The sequence below is a fragment of the Empidonax traillii genome, unplaced genomic scaffold, assembly GCF_003031625.1.
Source record: "Empidonax traillii isolate 1590-97213 ecotype Southwest subspecies unplaced genomic scaffold, ASM303162v1 scaffold172:size1107868, whole genome shotgun sequence".
Taxonomy (NCBI): Eukaryota; Metazoa; Chordata; class Aves; order Passeriformes; family Tyrannidae; genus Empidonax; species Empidonax traillii.
Genome location: NW_020955365.1, coordinates 795,354 through 812,908, shown reverse-complemented (window position 1 = coordinate 812,908; position 17,555 = coordinate 795,354). Strand labels below are relative to the sequence as shown.

The 17,555-nt window shown below is 37.1% G+C and overlaps 1 protein-coding gene across 7 annotated transcripts in view; it reads right to left on the bottom strand.

Annotated features, from left to right (window-relative positions):
• CNOT4 (CCR4-NOT transcription complex subunit 4) overlaps positions 1–17,555 on the bottom strand; it is an 81,025-nt gene that overhangs the window by 19,931 nt on the left and 43,539 nt on the right. For 2 of the 7 annotated variants that reach the window (XM_027885785.1, XM_027885789.1), the window contains exons 3-10: positions 15,377–15,574; positions 12,599–12,685; positions 11,951–12,052; positions 11,074–11,199; positions 8,022–8,155; positions 3,617–3,772; positions 972–1,029; positions 441–690 (exon numbers count right to left, since the gene is read on the bottom strand). In XM_027885785.1, the coding sequence (XP_027741586.1) occupies positions 441–690; positions 972–1,029; positions 3,617–3,772; positions 8,022–8,155; positions 11,074–11,199; positions 11,951–12,052; positions 12,599–12,685; positions 15,377–15,574 (1,111 nt within the window). The remainder of the gene's footprint in view (positions 1–440; positions 691–971; positions 1,030–3,616; positions 3,773–8,021; positions 8,156–11,073; positions 11,200–11,950; positions 12,053–12,598; positions 12,686–15,376; positions 15,575–17,555) is intronic. The other 5 variants (XM_027885787.1, XM_027885790.1, XM_027885788.1 and 2 more) reach the window with 3 other exon arrangements.

Here is a 17,555-nt window from a genome sequence, read left to right as displayed (position 1 = left end):
AGAGTGAGAAAGATTAGGCACCTTCAGGTAACTACACAGGATAGTAAAGAAAATTCTGAATTCTACAGAACAGCTTCTGATATCAGAATTACAGATTATCACACCAATATATATTTGATACCCTGTATTTTCTCAACTCTCAATAAAAGCCTATACATTCAATACTAAAGCATACATTTCCCATCCTATTATTTAGACAGGCACGTTGCTAAGAAAAACTAAAATAAGCAGTCTAGTAATTTAGCCATACAGCTTGACAGGTCTGTAAAGATTCTTTTAGAAGAAACCCTTAGGTCAGTGCAATTCATTTGTAGTTCAGTAACAAATTTTAACCATTCGTGAAGGGTGAAAACACAGTATGGAGCACGTCCTAGAGTTTTAGGTTCTGCACAAAAGCTGCAAAAGCAAGCAATACCCAGCCATGCAACCTGTGTACATACCTGATGTGAAGAGGCTCTGTGGTTCTGGTGCTGTGGGCCAGTCACTTGAAGTCTGTGGAGAGCTGGGAAATGGAGGAAGCCCACTAGGGATGGGATTAGGGTGCCGGAAGTTGTCAGAGAAGAGTGACTGTGATTCTGTTACAGCCCCTTCAAAAGGAGACCGCGCACTGTGATTAGATGAACTGATGGGTATAACTGGATTGGGTTTTGTTAAACCAGGAGGTGGTGAAGGTGTGTCACTGTTTGTTATCTACAGGCAAGAGAGGAAGAGAAGCAATTAGGACATGAGTGTTTATATATAAAATATTCCTCACTAATGCAGACGAAAAATTCCCTTAAAATTTTTGGCCACAATTATGTTAGCTATATAGCTCAACACAAGGTCAAACAAAAATTAACTTATCAATTGCATTTTTCAATATTGTTTAAAATTATGATATACTTCAGAAAGTACTTGCTTCTCCAACTGCAAATTGCACCAAGTCTTCAAACCCAATTGTTACTTTCACAGTACTTAGCTTTATGTCTTACCTGCTGAGAGCTGTCACCATTTCCTATACTGAGGGAATCTGAAGGTTTATCGATAGGGCTGCAAAAGTGGGAGGGGAAAAAGACAATAAGACACTCAAGTATTTAATGTGAAAATCAACATTTGCTTTCACAGTCGAAGATAAGCCTTAAAATAAAAACACAACAAAATTAATAAGTGGGAATTAAGGAAAAGAATCCACTTATTTTTTATGAGACTGCTTTTTTAATCATAAGCATTCCAATCATTTGTCATATACTGTAATACTTCTTTCCACTACTCTCCACTCTGCTTGTTGACAGCCTTAAGGAACAAAAGAGAAGTTCTGAATATGTTCATAGCATAAAAAAACCAAAAACCCAGGACTCTACTGCTATGGCAGTTATTTTATAATAGTCAGTTCCACCTATGGTACTACTGGAGAGAAACTTGGGAAGGTTTATTTTCCCAATATGCAGTTTTCAGTTCCCATGCAAGTCCTAAATAAATCTGGGGAGAGATAAAACATTAAGTTACCTAGTCCTGGTGGCAAGTTAAGCTTCCCAACAGCTTTTAACTAGCAGAAATTAGTCCCAAGGTAAGAAAACTGAGTTTTGAGACGACAGAATGGAAAAAAAGACATAGCATAAAAAACGGCCCAAAGTAAAGAGAATGTAAGATACAGCAGAAAACAACCTCAGAAAGCTATTCACTCCAGATTACCCTGACTTGGTTGATATGGCACATCTGAGGATTCAAGATACTGACAGGCATCTGTGAATTGCCTTATCTATGCTAAATAGCACATTAATGAAATGGTATTAGTTCAAGTTCACACTAAAATCTTTGCTTTACAACTTCAAGGTACTCTCATTTTCATCTACCCATAAGAGAAGATGCACAAGCAACAGGTTGTGCAGATCAATATGCAGATCCTATGAACAAGGACCAGAAGAACACTAATTTCAGTTCCATTAAGAGGCCACAATGGGATACAAGTCAAATTACAGTCATGATGTGTTAGTACAAGACAAATATATGTAACGCTTTTTCTTAACTGGGTGCAGACTTCAGATTTTACATACACCTGGTTTTCAAACACCCTTTGCTGCTGCAAAGTTTAGCTACTGCATACAGTCATATTGTAAGGCCAACAATTCATAAGATTGCTTCCCCTCATATTTGTTCTCCTCATCCCAAAATGACTAGTTGAAAGCCAGCACAACTACTTCTAAATTCTAAAGAAACTGTGTAAGAGTAATCTATCCACAATTTTTTTTTGTGAAAAAGACTGAGTCTACCTCTAACAGATAAATGAACCTGGAGTATTTATGTCTATAAAAGAAAAATCAGAAGAATATACTTGCTAACAAGCATTACTCCAGTGAAGATTTACAAATACTTTCTAATCAGTGATCCAACAGCATGAAGAAAGTTCTTCTATTTGAAACAAACTGCTTTTGGTTGGTAATTTCTGAATAAAGCAAAAACGTTTGCCGTAGATTCTTCATTATACAATAAATTCTGATTGCAGAGCTGATGTTCCAGTCAAATTCTTTTCCTACACCTAACAGTCTCAATGCTGCAGTTTCGAATCTATGTCCTAAGACACTTTTAATGACAATCTAAATGGTGGAAGTGTTTATAATACTTGAACCTGCCTAAGGAGCCTTTAGTGGCAAGACAGGCTTCCAGCCCTCAGGAAACCTCCTACAATATTTTTATTTACAGTTAATACATTATTTTCAGGAAAAAAAGGAAGCTGTACATCACTGAGATGCACGCAACCAGTCTGATCACTCCTCAACAGGACTACCATTAAGCCTAACGAGAAGGTACCACTTTCAAAAAGACTCTCAATGTTAATGCATTAGTTTAATGTTGATTTAAAATGAAGATTGGCTACCTAATCAGCAACACCACCCCTTGAAATATTAGGGTTTACCTTGTTGCTTTTACATTCAACCTCTTCATGAGCCTAACCTGTATTATCTAAAGGGTCCACAAAAACAAAACAGCACTACAGACTAAGATTGGAACCGCAAGTGATGTTTAAGACGGAAAAGGACACTAGTTCTATTTAAGGAGGGCACCAAAGAAGAAAAAAATGTTGGTTACTGCAAGTAGATGAATTACTTCCTCTACGCAAAGAAGCCTCAGTTGAATTTGCTGCCCTGTTGTTCTGTAACAGAGCGGTAATTGGGGAACCCTTACCTCTGCAGTTGTGTTTCTGGAACACATCACCGTAAGGAAATGACAGATACTCAGCCCTAACATTTAACTTCCCTCTACTGAAGTTTTTTCAAGTGACAAGCCTCCTATGCACAGCAAATAGTGTGTTACTTTTGTGGAAGCTTCTGTATAGAAAAAAATGAAGGGATCAGCTCTGACTGGGACCATGCAGCTGTACAAGCTGTTGAACCCCTGGTTATTCCGTTCCCCTCAGCCCTTTACCTGCAACATCACTTACTAACTTCATTTCAGGGTTCTCCTGCACAATCTGCCAATCAATCTTTTTGACATGGGCTATGCTAAGCACAGCTTTTTGTGACCTGATCAGGATTTGAATCCAGTCTCCAACCAGAGAGAGACTGGAAAATCATTCCCTCCACACCAATCAGTGAGAGAGAAAGCAAGCTATCTGAAGTATAAAAGGCAGCACAATTACCCGAAATCTGAGTCTGCACCATCTGGAGTCATGTGTTCTGGGTCTGTGCCATTTTCTAATATAGGAGGCGTTTTCCTGTGTTCCATTGTTAAACCGTTGGCTGATTTACTTGAACTCTGTAATGATGGCCAGGCATCTTTGTTATTACTGTTGGGTCTGGAAAAAGGCAAGAGTAAAATAAAAAAATAAAAAAAAAAAAGAGTTCAAGTTATGAAGAAAGTGTTTTAAAAATTGTAAACACTGGGGAAATAAATTCTTGCGCCAGACAATCCATAAGAACAGATTCATCTGGATATTATTTCTCAGATTTTAAGTTTAAAAAAAATAATTAGTGGGATAGGTAGGGTAGAGAAAACCAGAGGGAATTCTGTTTTCTTTGCTGAATAGACAGTTGTTCTGTCAATGCTGAAGTCCAAACTTGTCCATTTAGGGGAGAGGAAAAATATTAAAATAAAAATTAAAAAAGCCATCAACAGTTCAAGTGTCCAGACCTCTGCATACCTCATTTGGAATTACTTGCTTTAGCCCGTAAGTATTTTTAAGTTCTGTAAGTCATGAGCTAAATTTTTTTTATTTTTAATACGTTTTATATTCCAGGCCATATCAAGCCTGGCCACAACAGATGAAGTTTATGTTTTACATCTACACAAGACTCCACAGCTTTGCTAACAGACCATGAGACCAGTCAGATCACCACACTGTTCAATCGAGTTACTGCTCCCTTCATTTCCAGTTTAAAGCCATAATTACTTTCTTTTTATAAAGTAAAAATAAAGTTCATTTCAGACTGCACTTTAGAACTGAAAGAAGTTCAAGAGAGGACTTAAAGCCCAAGTTTTGCTGAAAATTGTTACATTCCATACAAATTGAAGCAAGATGGAATATAATCTGTAACTGAATGCATTCAGTGTTATCTGCTAACCCTGCAATTTTATTATAAAACATCTGCTTTTGTGTTCTTGAGCTTTTATATTAACTTGAGCTTTTCATTTGCTTAATTAGGAGCTGGTTTTAGTGTCCAAGTGCAGTCTAAGGAAGAAGCTTTCACAAAAAAAATTTATAACATATATGCCCCTCTTAATGCTGCCCTTCATTAGTATGTTCTTATTACATAGTTCAACATTTACTCTACATCTTTGGGTCAATTTAGTAATTTCACTATCAGAATCTGGAAATTCCTGTAGCTGCTTATAGTAACATAAGTGTTTCCTACTCCTATTCAGATAAAATTAGTAGTAGCTACCCTCAAATCTCTGTATGTAAGATTTGCTGTTCTGTGTCCATCTTTTCTTATATACCTATAAAATATGAACACAGACAAGAGCCTTGAGCTGAGTACAGATCCCATCTTGGTTTTGTATACATTTGGACTAAGAGATAGCAAGTTGATCAGATATAGAACATCAAGGAATGAAGACAGCAGCAGCACAATGTCAATCATTTAATATTCTCACCCATACAAAGGTGAGCTGTAATCTAGATATATCAAGAGTTTCAATCCATTAATAGATTTACTTTAAATATCCAAATTTATGTCCACTGCAGTGCATAAATGCATATAACTACCTCTATACTAAAACTAATTTTAAAATGTGAGTTAGAAGTCAGTTTTGCATCCACGAAGAAAGGCAAAGCAACAAACTGGTTTATGTTTTGGGATGGGGTTTTGTGCACATGGGTTTCTTTGTTTCAGTTAAGTTCAAAGCTACATGCCTCTGAAGGGCTGTTCTCTAAAAGACCAGCAGGTGCTTAATCCATGCTTCCACTTGTGGCATAGGAAAGCATTAAATTCAGTTCTTTAAGAAAATGCCATCAGGAAAATAAAAAAAGCTTGATCTGTTTTAAATGTAGAATATACCTGCAATTGAAAGAGAACAGTCACTATGACTGTAACGTGACGTACCAAGGGAAGTGTAGACAAAGTGGCACTGGGTGATTTCAACAGTTGTCTTAAGCTAAAAGAAAAGGTCTGCAAACAGGACCTTTCGAAATAGAAGACAACTGCAGAAAAACCACAGTTTAACAAGTTGTTTTCTACTACTGGATATTTAAAATTCAACATCTACTACTTAGAACTCAACTCATGTTCAATTCCAGAGTGAATCAAATCCTGTACCCCAGAAACACAAGAACAACCACAGATTTGTCAGAGGCCCTGACAAACTGCCAGAAATATTAACATCATATCAACGAATCAAACAAAACCAAGAACCCAATTGGGTAGAAAGCTGTGAAAGAGAATCAGCTCAAAAGCTACCTTTTGTACCAAAGAGGTGGGACTTGAAGGAACAAGTCAAAATCACAGCTGCAAGAAATTTACTTTGCAACCCTAAACATGGTGCCTAGCCATTATTAAAGAACAGAGTCCGTGTTGTGATGATGCTTCTCAGTGACAAGAAAAATTAACTCCAGACCACTTGTTGCCTTTAGAGTAACATGCCATTTTTTTCATAAGTGCTAAATGTTAGCACCACAGACTGGCCAAGCTCCAACTCCTAATTGCTCTCCAAAGCCTTAAAAGTTTGATGCAGCTCCAGATAGAGCATTCTTCCCTTGATGGTATAATCTGTTTTGCTGGGATCTAATGAGATTTCAAATTAAAATTACTACAGACTTTAAGCATAAAATAATCAATACCCAAGTGAAAGAACTGGTGTATTTGCTTTATTTGCTGCATTTTACCTTCCAAGTCAAAACTGAACCAGTGCCCAAGAAATATAGAGTGGCACTGTCCTTAACTGGAAGCCCCGACCACTTGCAGTGGAAGAGCATATGACACTTCCTCCAAAAGTTAAAGAAAATAATCCCAGTACACCATCTAGCATACCAGTTCTCAGAACTTATTCAAGCTCCACCAATAACATTTTAGATCCAGTACTCATTTTCTTGCTTAGGCTGCTGTGCACTGGCAAACTATTGTCTGAAAAAAAATCAGTAGTGGATAAACTGCTACACAACACCAACTCTGATTACAAGGCCAAGGTGCAGATGAGGCGCAATCTGACTTTCACATTCCACTCTGCCCACCTCCTTGGATTTTCATCTCCATGAAAACAGTATAAGCAGTGGAAGAAACTGTCAACAGTTTATATTTCTTTGTCTTAAATATGACATTTGAATGAATAATTAAGGTCTAGTGACCTTAGACTTTCATTTATCTTTGTGTGACTATATCCTTACATGAAAAGAAATCTTTTCATAACTTACTGAAGAAACTACTTCAATGGAACATTATATTACCAAGCCATAATAAGTGATATCTGCAATTACAACATAGTGAAAAAATATATGGACTCCACTATAAATCATGATGTAAAAAACAAAAATCAAGACTACAAGGTGTCCCAGTTATAAGAGTACATACTGCATTCATAACACCACCATATGAAGAAAACAGACCTGGTCTTTAGCAAACATTACGCACTGCTGCAAATATAACACACAAGGTCTTTTTTCAGAATAAGATTATCTTGTTCTGAACTACTGATCCAAATGCACACAGCAGAAACACATCTTCCCTAAGGAAGCCTCACACTCACTTTGTATTAGAACAAAGTGGTGCACGTGTCCTGGTTCCAGCCAGGACAGAGTTAATGTTTGCAGTAGCCAGGAGGGGGCATGGCCAGGACTTAGAGGTTATTCTATACCACCTCGTTTTCCAGAGATAGGGATGGAGTCCCTTCTGGGTCACATTGCACGGCAAGGAGTTGTCAGGTACTGCTGGGGTTTTCTGCAGGGTGAGCAATCACTTGTCCCTTTCTCATCTTAAGACAAGACAGTCTTAAGCTCTGCCAGGGGAGGTTTAGGTTGGATATTAGGAAGAAATTTTTTACAGAGAGAGTGGTCAGACATTGGAATGGGCTGCCCAGGGAGGTGGTGGATTTACAGTCCCTGGAGGTTTTTGAGATGAGACTGAATGTGGCACTTAGTGGCATGGTCTAGTAACCATGGCGGTGTTGGGTCAGGGGTTGGACTTGATGATCTTGGTAGTTTCTTCCAAACCAGTTGATTCTATGATTGTACCCTCTCATCAGTATTGTTGCTGTACTGTTAGTTGTCTTATTTCATTGTTGTTTCCAGTAAATTGTTCTTATCTCAACCTGTGATCTTCACCTTTTGTGCCTCCAATTCTCCTCTCCAGCCTGCCAAAGGGGAAGGGGCAGGAGGACAGGGGGAAGTGAGAGTGGCGTATGGGTTAGGAGTAGTTTCAGTGGGAACACTAAACTGGAGAATACCATTTCTAAATCACAATATGTCCCTCCACAGAGAAAATCTGTATCAGAGTTTATCACATAATAAGTACTAAAAAGAGCAGGTAATTTAGGGGATGCAGTAGGAATAAGAAAGTTTTCTTTGAAATAACCAGAAAGCAAGCATAGCCAGGCAGTCCGTCATCAGTACTTACGCATCATACCTCTGCAGTGCTGTCACTTTGTTCTTGTTCTTGTCAACTGTACCCGTAGATAATTGGAGAAAGTTGGGGTTTAGTTTGTATAATTCTTGCAGTAGTTTCTGTTCATATTCCTGGTGCTTACCCGCCTAAGAGAAGAGAAACTCACTATGAATAAATACTGGTTTAATATATATTTTTATAGTTATAATATTTTTATATATAATATACATATATACATCCCAAAGCTTAATAATTTAGCTTTCATAACTCAACAGGTCACTCCTGTCAAACCCAAAACAGTGCTGCTCATTCTCAGCACAGATCTGATCTCAACAAATCTCAAGCTTGCCTAGAAATCACTTGGATGTACCTACCAATTAATAATTTTGGAAACTTCTAAAGAAGAAAAATAGTCTCAACCTTATTAGAACTTGATACTCAGTTCTAATTAGGAGCTTGACAATATACCTTACAAATCATGAACAGCTCTAAGGCAGTCTGCATTTGATATATCAACCATACTAAGCTTTTCAGAGGATGGGAAGGAATGAAGAGTTTCTCTTAAACCAAAAGTTCTTCCAAAAAGGAATTAAACTTTTTTTATTAGCTTAATAAAACAGCTGAGGTGGTCTGAGTGTTAACTGTGACAAACAGTATATTCTAAGCAATAACTGACAAATCATTCTACTTATTAAATGAAAAATTGAAATATTCTTTCAATTTATTGAGAACAATTTTTTGCTTTCAGAAACTGAGGAGGTCCAATCAACTCCAGAATATTAGAATTTGGCATGGAAGAGAGTGTTTTTCAGTCTAGCTTGCAGATAACATTCTGGGGCTAAATCTATAAAACAAACCCAGCAAGATCTATTCCCACATTTAAGGTGACATCTGAAACAAATTCAGGACGAGCATTCATGTTTTTTGTACGTTGTTATGACACTTAGGTTAAGAATTATTACTTGCAAATTAAGTATTGTTATGAGTTCAATCAGTGCAAAATAGGACAGTGAATTTGAAGTTGTCAATAGCTTTTATCTACAGTTTCCAGATACTAAAAGATGTCCTTTAGCAAAGGAAACAACTGCCAAGATTTATGGCCAGGTCCTCTGAATCTTAAGTCTGAAACATGCAAGTTATTATCTATCACATCTTCAATGTTGATTTAGAAGTTCTCACACTACTTGTATATCTAAAATTCAACATTTTTTGCATTATTTAATTCCCTTTATAAATGTGTCAGGTAACACATGAAGGTAGAGGCAGTCTAAACTATACCAGCCCTCTACTGATCTGTGAGCTTGCTGTTACAGCTCAGAGAAGAGATACTGAGGTTACTGTGAACACATCTCTGAAATTGTTGATTATGCGCTAGCCACAAAAAATGTGCTGGGCATCATTAAAAAGGGCATTTAAAATTAAAAACAAACAAACAAACAAAAAACAACAACAACAAAACCACACACACACAAAAAAAATCAAAGCCAAAAAAAAAAAAAACCAACCAAACAAAACAAAACAAAAACACCACGGAAAAGAGCACATACCACACTACACATAAAACACTGAGGACTAATAACTTTTGCTTCCCCTACATTATGCATCTGAGCTCTGCATCTCAAGGAGGTCACAGAAGATAAAGAGAAGGGCAACCAAAATTATTTCAGAAATGGAGGAACTGTCAAAAGTTTGTAAACTGACAAAAGTTTACAAACCCCAAGACTGATTTGGAGAGAACGCTGAGAGAGATTAGATCAAGTTTTGCCACATCACAAAGGCAATGAATCAGGTGAATAAGGGTTTTTGCTTTCAGTAAGTACTTCAAGGCTAATATTAAGGGAAACTTGACAAAACTAACTGGACAGCAGTTTAACACAGGCAAAAGAAAGCACTTTACAAAACAGCTGTTGAACTTCTGGGGCTTGCTGCCACAAAAGTCTATAGGGTTGACAGTATCATGTTCAAAATGGATTAAACAAATTCATGTCTGACAGCTCCATAAAAAACTAAAAAGCCTAAACAGGAAAATACCCTCAAATGTGTATAATATAACAGATCTAGGCGGTGGGAGAAATACAGGGAAACAAACAGGGAAGGTGGCCTAGTTTGCAACTTGTCCTTGAATTTTACCTTCTATTGCAATATATACTATAGAGACTATTGAGTGAACTGGCAAGGTATTTTTTTAATTTAAGAAAATGTAGATGAAGTCCTTATAAATAAGCGTTTAACAGATATGAACATTCTTCCTTATTCTCTGGCTTAGCCTAACACATCAAATAAATTCTACTAGAACAACATTTACGCTGGCACTAGGGGTGGGAACTCCCTGCTTCATGGACAGACCATGTGCAAAAATTACAGCACGGACGCAAGGCTGGCATGCTTGAGATTGAGTTTAAAAGCTTTACCATACCTCATGAAGAAAGATACAGGCAGACACAAAAGGCCTCAGAGTGCTCTGCATTTGAGACAGTAAATCTACCCATTTACTTCATTCCCTACCCAAGACAATGAGCATTCTGATGTTGCGATAATAAGAACAATCCCAAAATCGTTACTTAGATTTTATTATAGTTACCTTCAATGTTTCATTTACATATGGTTTCTATACACTTCACAGACTAAAAAGGATATCCGAATTCAGTGTGGTCCATCACAGTACAACAGTCAGTCCATGATAACTGTTCACACACACAAGCACTACAGCAAAACCCAGACGTGCACTAACTTCTTTTGCAGAGATCTAAAATAACATGTTACCTTGCACTGGTATGAAAAAAGGACAAGTAGCTAACTCAAGGTTACTTGAATTCTTGGCTATGACTTTTATCTCCACCTTTTTGCCTCACAAATACTCACCGCACTTTTCAGATCAAGCAAAGTGCAACGAAAATATTGAACTGCTCTCTTCCAATACCCAACTGGTTAATCACCTTTTGGATTTCAAAATTAATTTCTGCCATAACATTCACCAAAAGGCTACACTACACATATTAGACTAAATCACTGACAGTAAGACATACAGGCCATATTTCGTGTGTTTCCCATTCATTAGACTTACCTGCATTTCTTCTTTTGTGAAACTGGCTGCTTCATCACCTAGTTCATGTAGATACATGCAGTCTGGTTTTGGACACTGCATATTTTTTAGAAAATAACTGCAATATTTTGTTGTACCTAATGATGCCTAAAGGAAGAAAAAATCATTACTTAAATACTGGAGGTTAAGAATGTCTTTTACAATGTAAGTTTAAAAAAAGCTGTATTTTCAAAAAAAAAAAGTCACCCCAAGATTTGGAATTACATTATAATGCATTTTTTGACACAGATGGAATAAGAAGTCCATTTGTAAGAAATCTATGTACTTGAGGGTTAGATAATTAGTATGCATTTTTATTTTCATCCAATCTAAACAAAATGCCAAAATAAGAGCCTCAGTAAATATTTCCATTCATAATCATAAGGAGACAAATAAGTAGCAGGTTCAGGAAATTAATATTACCTGGATTTTCTATAGCCACCAATTTGGCCAAGTCTGCCTGAATACCTGTTTACACAGACACCAACAGGACAAAACTTCGATTTCCCAGGGAGCTTTTGAGAGGTGTGGTATATGGACTACAGAAACACTTTGTAAAAGCAGTCAGGTTTTCACATTGTGCTATTACACTATACAACCAAAAAAGCCACTGTGAGAATGGAGAGGTGGTGCGTCTCTGTCTCAAATTTTTGTTTTAAGAAGTTATCTGCTAACCCACCAAAACATTGCCTGCTGGAAGCTCAGTGAACTTCCATGTTGGGATTACTGCTAGGAAAAGAGGTCAAACCCCAATACACTTATTCAGCAAGACAAACGTATCCTTGCAAACAAAATTTTGTATTGTGCACTGACATTAGTGTCCGAGAACATACACGTAAGAATGTAAAAATATTTCCACCTTAAGTGTTCTGCCGTCTACCACCACGTTATTGACACACTGTATGGCTCTGAGGGCATCTTCTGACCGGATGTAGGTTACATATGCACTGGCACTTGGACCCTAGAAAGAAAACATGCACTATTCATTATTTTTCTTTCCCCAGACAGATGTGATCATTAAATTGCCTTTTTAGCTGTTCATTTCATAGACTGGTATATTCAGGGCTCAATGCTTTTAATATGAAACTGGCAAAAAAGGTAGAATTCATAAAAGCTCATATGTAAGGCATAAAGAATGGAGAAAAGGAGAAATGCATTGAAATGTTGCTTCAAAGTTCTAAAAATACTTCAAGGCATTTTATCCCCAAAATGCAGATTAGTGAGTAAATGCCATACTGCTGCTTCTTCAAAAGGTTCTCACCGTCTCCTAGTTTTCAATCGTTCTACATTGCACCTTGCATCCAACTTTGAGAGTCTTGTTGGACAATGCCTCAGTAACTTAAAAGTAATTTGATTCTTTCAATGTTTTTTGGTTTCAGGTTTTTTTAAACAGTCTGTAACCTACTGCTTAATCAGAAATAGGGGGCCCTGGATTCACTTTGCACACCATGTATTTCCTAAAGGAATTAAAAAAAAAAAAAAAAAATCACAAGGGTCTCTGACTTACCTGTGAGCCTGCATATGATGTGCTGTTATTAATGACAACTTTGTGTATTTTACCAAACTTCCCAAAATATTCTGGTCGTTTCAACACCTACAAGAAAAGAAATTTAAAGTGGTATACTTATAATTCAAACAGAGGTGTACCCAGTCTTCCATGAAACTCTGCAAAACAACAGATCTCTCCTACAAAGAGGAGAAGAGCATGTAGATTGAATATTTTTTTCCCCACATAAAACATGATTACTTGCAATACAGAGTATGCTGCCACTGCAGAACTTTAGTGATGGATATTCTACATTTTATGTTGAATTTTTAAAAATTCTTTTAGTATTCCGATTACCCTATCCCTATCCTGGCAAAATACATCCCATACAGCATGAAACATTCCTGTATTTATCTATTTTAAAATTTAAGGGGAAAAAATAAATCACATTTATTCCAGTTTCAAAATAATTAATCATGTTAAACTTCCATTCAGCTACATTAATTACTAGGTACAACATGCTGAATCCTGACTTACTTGCCCCACTCCAAAGAGAAAAAGAGTAAACCAACTAGCTCAAGATAGTCTCAAACTGTCTAAAGATCAGACTAAGTGCAAGAAGACAATACAGGAAAATTCTCAGGGGCAAGAAAAAACATTTCAGAATCAACACCATGCCAAAATGAATGGGTGACTATCACATCCCTAAAGGAAATAGAAATACTCCTGTCTTGCCCTTCCCTGAATCAGTTAGTAATAACAACACCATTTAGGGATCCTGTGCAAAGCAGGAATATCATCATATTTAAACTGCTCTGCTGAATGATGGTCACCTGTGCCAACAAAAACTGGCAATGTATCTAATACATTTATACCGAAAGTCTTTCTTTTTCCATTCCTGTGACGGAAGAAGGTACAAAAGTATTGACTACTGAGACTGACGTTAGATAAGCTAAGGGTATTTCTAGCTCTACACAATAACCTGGGAGGTTATAAATCAAAATTTGTTTCCTCAGCTCCATTTTGATATTAACACTGAATAGTGCAGTTAAACTGTACTGATCCAAGAACATCTTTACCTAACTACCTCCTCTCCCTTCTCAAGGGAGCATCACAATTGGAACACCCTGTAGAACTACAGGACATGTAATGTCTTCAAGAACTAACAGCATCACAATTGGAGCACCCTGTAGAACTACAGGACACGTTACATAGACAGTAATTCCCTGGTCTCTTCTGACTGGTCTTCACTTGGTCTACACCCTCTTGAAACATCCCATACCCATTCTCCAGGCATCATTCCAGAGAAGACTGACAATCCCAAAGAAACTACTGCTTTACTCAAGCATATTGCAGATTATACTCCTGATAACATGACAGCACAGCCTTTGCAATTTTTCTAAAACCCAGTTGACAGAGAAGGATTCACAGATTCATTTCCAGAAATGGCAAATAGTAGGCAATCTCCCCTTTCAAACAATCTTCACTTAGAAAGGATTTTTTTTGCCTGCTTAAAAAGAAAACCTGAATATACCGAATACTTTTTTAGCTCATTTCTCTCTGGCTAGGTTTCTTGAAAATCAAGTTATTTTGGTGTTATATGAAATATTCAGTAAATACACATTATCTTCTGCTACGTTATTGAGAATATTCCTACCAACAGACCTAGTACAGCATATTCCACACTCCCCCCAGTAAACCCACTTCTAGTTACTTCAAGTATTCAGTACGGAATTATCTGAGGTTTTAAAAAAGTTAAATGTATTTACTATTATTTCTTTTACAAATCCTCTATCTGGTCAAAGAAATCAAATGCATTTTTCAATAATAAATAGCACCAAGCCACTGCTGACAGCTGCTTGCAAATACTTGCTGCTATATTTTAGTATATACTGAAGTGTTATACACCAGTTCCTTGTTTACTTTTTCTCTTCCCTTCTTATCCCTTCTCCCCCTTCACTAAAAGCAGCTTTTTACTTTTGTTCTTGATCCGTCTACCAAAATACAGACCATTCGCTGAGTACTCATAAACAGCCACTTCTGTTTGAGTTTCCTCTAGACATTTTAGTTCAATAATGTGAATTTAGCCTGGCACAGTAATTTTGAAGATATCCATCTTATCCTGTAGTACATTTACTCCATATTCTAATTCAAGATACTTTTACTCATTAGCACTTATTCCATTGGCCACCTGCAGCTGACTGATGTTGGAAGTAAATAAAACATTTTAAACACAACCAGTTCTCAAATTTTGGATGATGCAGAGTAGCAAGCCAACTCTTTCCTGAGTCTTCCCCTTACTGATTTTTTTCCTCTCAATTTCTTAAGGACATCACCCTTATGTTCCTTCCACGTTATATTTCAAGTATTGCCTTTTCTCTCCCTACAGGATTGTGCCACACTCCATATCGGTTCTTTGGAACACAACCAACCTCCCATTCCAGAAATTGTGATGCATGCTACAGTTGTATAGTGTCAACAGAACCAACCTAGGAAAATGAGTACCTAAAAAATCCTTAAGCATATTTTTAGCTTAAAACCAAGCTCTCATAATTACACAGAGAACAACTTCCCTAAAAAAATAGTAATAAAAAAAACCACAGAGCATCTGTACTCCCTAAAATACAGAGAAACACTTGTAGAAGTTGTTTTGGAGGAGGGAGCAGAGTAAGCTTCCTTTAGAAGAGGGAGCCTTTTCAATGCTGCTTCATTTTATACCCTGCAGGGAGAAAGACAAGGGTATTCTAACGTTTCATGGCAGTAAGTTAAGAGCAAGATTTGCAAGGGTGAACCATTTACCTCTGGATCTGCTAGGCGCTGAGATAGCCCTACCACGAAGACAAGGTTCTTCTGTACAACCCGTACACTGGCCAAATGTTTGCGGTTCTCTGATATCTTCTGTTTCCTCTCATTTTGTTTCTGTTTCTTTTCGTTTTTTATCCTCTGCAGCTCTTCCTGGGAGAGTGGTTTGTACACTGCTGGGTCTTCTGGGTAAGGCTAAACATAACAAATAGCATTAAACTCAACCCATATAAGAAACAACACACTTAAAAATCATTAATCCTGATGTTTGAATGAAAACATTTCTTTATTCTGTTATACTGATCTAATTTTTACAGCCACTCACATTATAGAGGCATATTCAGTCCTTTGGGAAAGGTGAACATTTTGCATATTTTCATGTAATTCTCCTATTTATAGACATAATATTGATTTGGGCAATAGCCACTTTCTAACCCAGCTGCCTAGTCAATTTGGTAACGTTACAAGCAGCTGCAATGTGACAGTCAACACATCCTGTTAAAATTTCAGTAATAGAGCATACTGAGCTGGGTGCAAGCATGCACTGAGTGTTCACTTTATATTTAGTTGTCTGATACAGATTTGAATGCTGAAGTGTACTAAACACTACTAGATAAGAAAATAAAATACAAATGTATTTTCAGTGGCCCACAAGTTCAAGACAACTTCAACACCATAACATTGCTCAACCTTTACATGGTTAACTTCTAGTGAAGAGACAGATGTCAATACAGTTACTGCATACTGACTCAACAGTATTCTTGCCGTGCCTGTGTACCAGTTTAAAATTTGGTCTCTCTCCTCTGGACAAAGGTGCATTTTTAACCTCAAGATTATCATCTACAGATAACTCCTCAAACACAAACATAACACTGTAGATTTTAACCTCAAAAGTATCTAGCAGAAGTACAAGAGTCCTCAGAGTTACCCACAAAGATTGCTCTACACTCACAGAGCACTGCTATAAAAGAACTATTTTAGACTGGTCTTGCAGACTACAGTGCACTGTCTTCTGATCCTCATTAGTCCTCGAATCAGTCCCACACTCCTTACTTGTTCCAGTTTTTCCAGACTGAAAAGTTAGGTTTCACACTGTATATAAAAAGCAATGCTAAGCACAAAAGCAAAAACATAAAAATGTATCTCAAACAAAAAGAAGTGTTTCTAAACATTGACACGAAGTAAAAAATGAGGAGAGTAGATGAGATGTGCATTAAGATGAAGACTTAAGGAAGTTAAGGTCAAGCTCACCAGTATGTTGAACTAAGATCTTTGCTTGCACTACCATAACCAAAGGTTTCAGTGTGCAAATCCAATAAAGTATGACAAATAGTTGTCATACTAAATAACCTAAGAAAAATCTACTGCAGCAGATGAAAATAAGGTTTAGGTTAAAAGCATATATTCCTCATAGTTGCATGATGTTACTCAGTCACCAAGTGCTCAGCCCTGATAGTCTTCTGAGTACATCCTCAAACCAACCACAGTCCAGTTTTCAGCTTAAAGTTCAGCATCATTATGCCGTATTTGTGACAATCTACTGAAAATATGCTGCAGTCAACTTCAGCAGATGGCATCTCACAGTTGAACATCAAGTCCTCTGGAATATGCTTTTAGTATCACAAAGGAATTTAAACTTCTAAGATACTTTAGTTGTAGCCAAAGGTGTCCTTAACATGCAAATACAACAAGCAGTCAGGCTATCCCTGAAGAATGGTCAAAGTCATACCATTTCTCAAAAAGATGTGCTATTCCAAAGTAACACTGAATACGTTACAGAGATTTCATAATGTACTTGACGAACACCAATGACCAATTTGACACCAAGAAAACTATTGCAAATAGTGCTACAGTTCATCAGCTTCTTTCTTGCCAAGTATATCCCCATTCAGAGCATATTCTCAAGGGAGAAGCAAGTCAGATAGTATTCTCCTTCTCTGTACAGTTATTTTCTACTGGAGGTCCTGAGCATGAGTCAGGAAACATCCTGGGTAGCTCAATCATAACCCTGAACAGAACATATGTCCACAGTGAAACTAGTAGTTTGTATTTGTACAGGAAAGTACAAGAATTCACAGCAGGAACACAGCTAAGCAGCAGCCTCAGAATCAGGGAAGAGAAGTGTCTCCATCTCAGCAGAAAGTACAAGGCTGTCTGAATAAGGATTTCAATCACT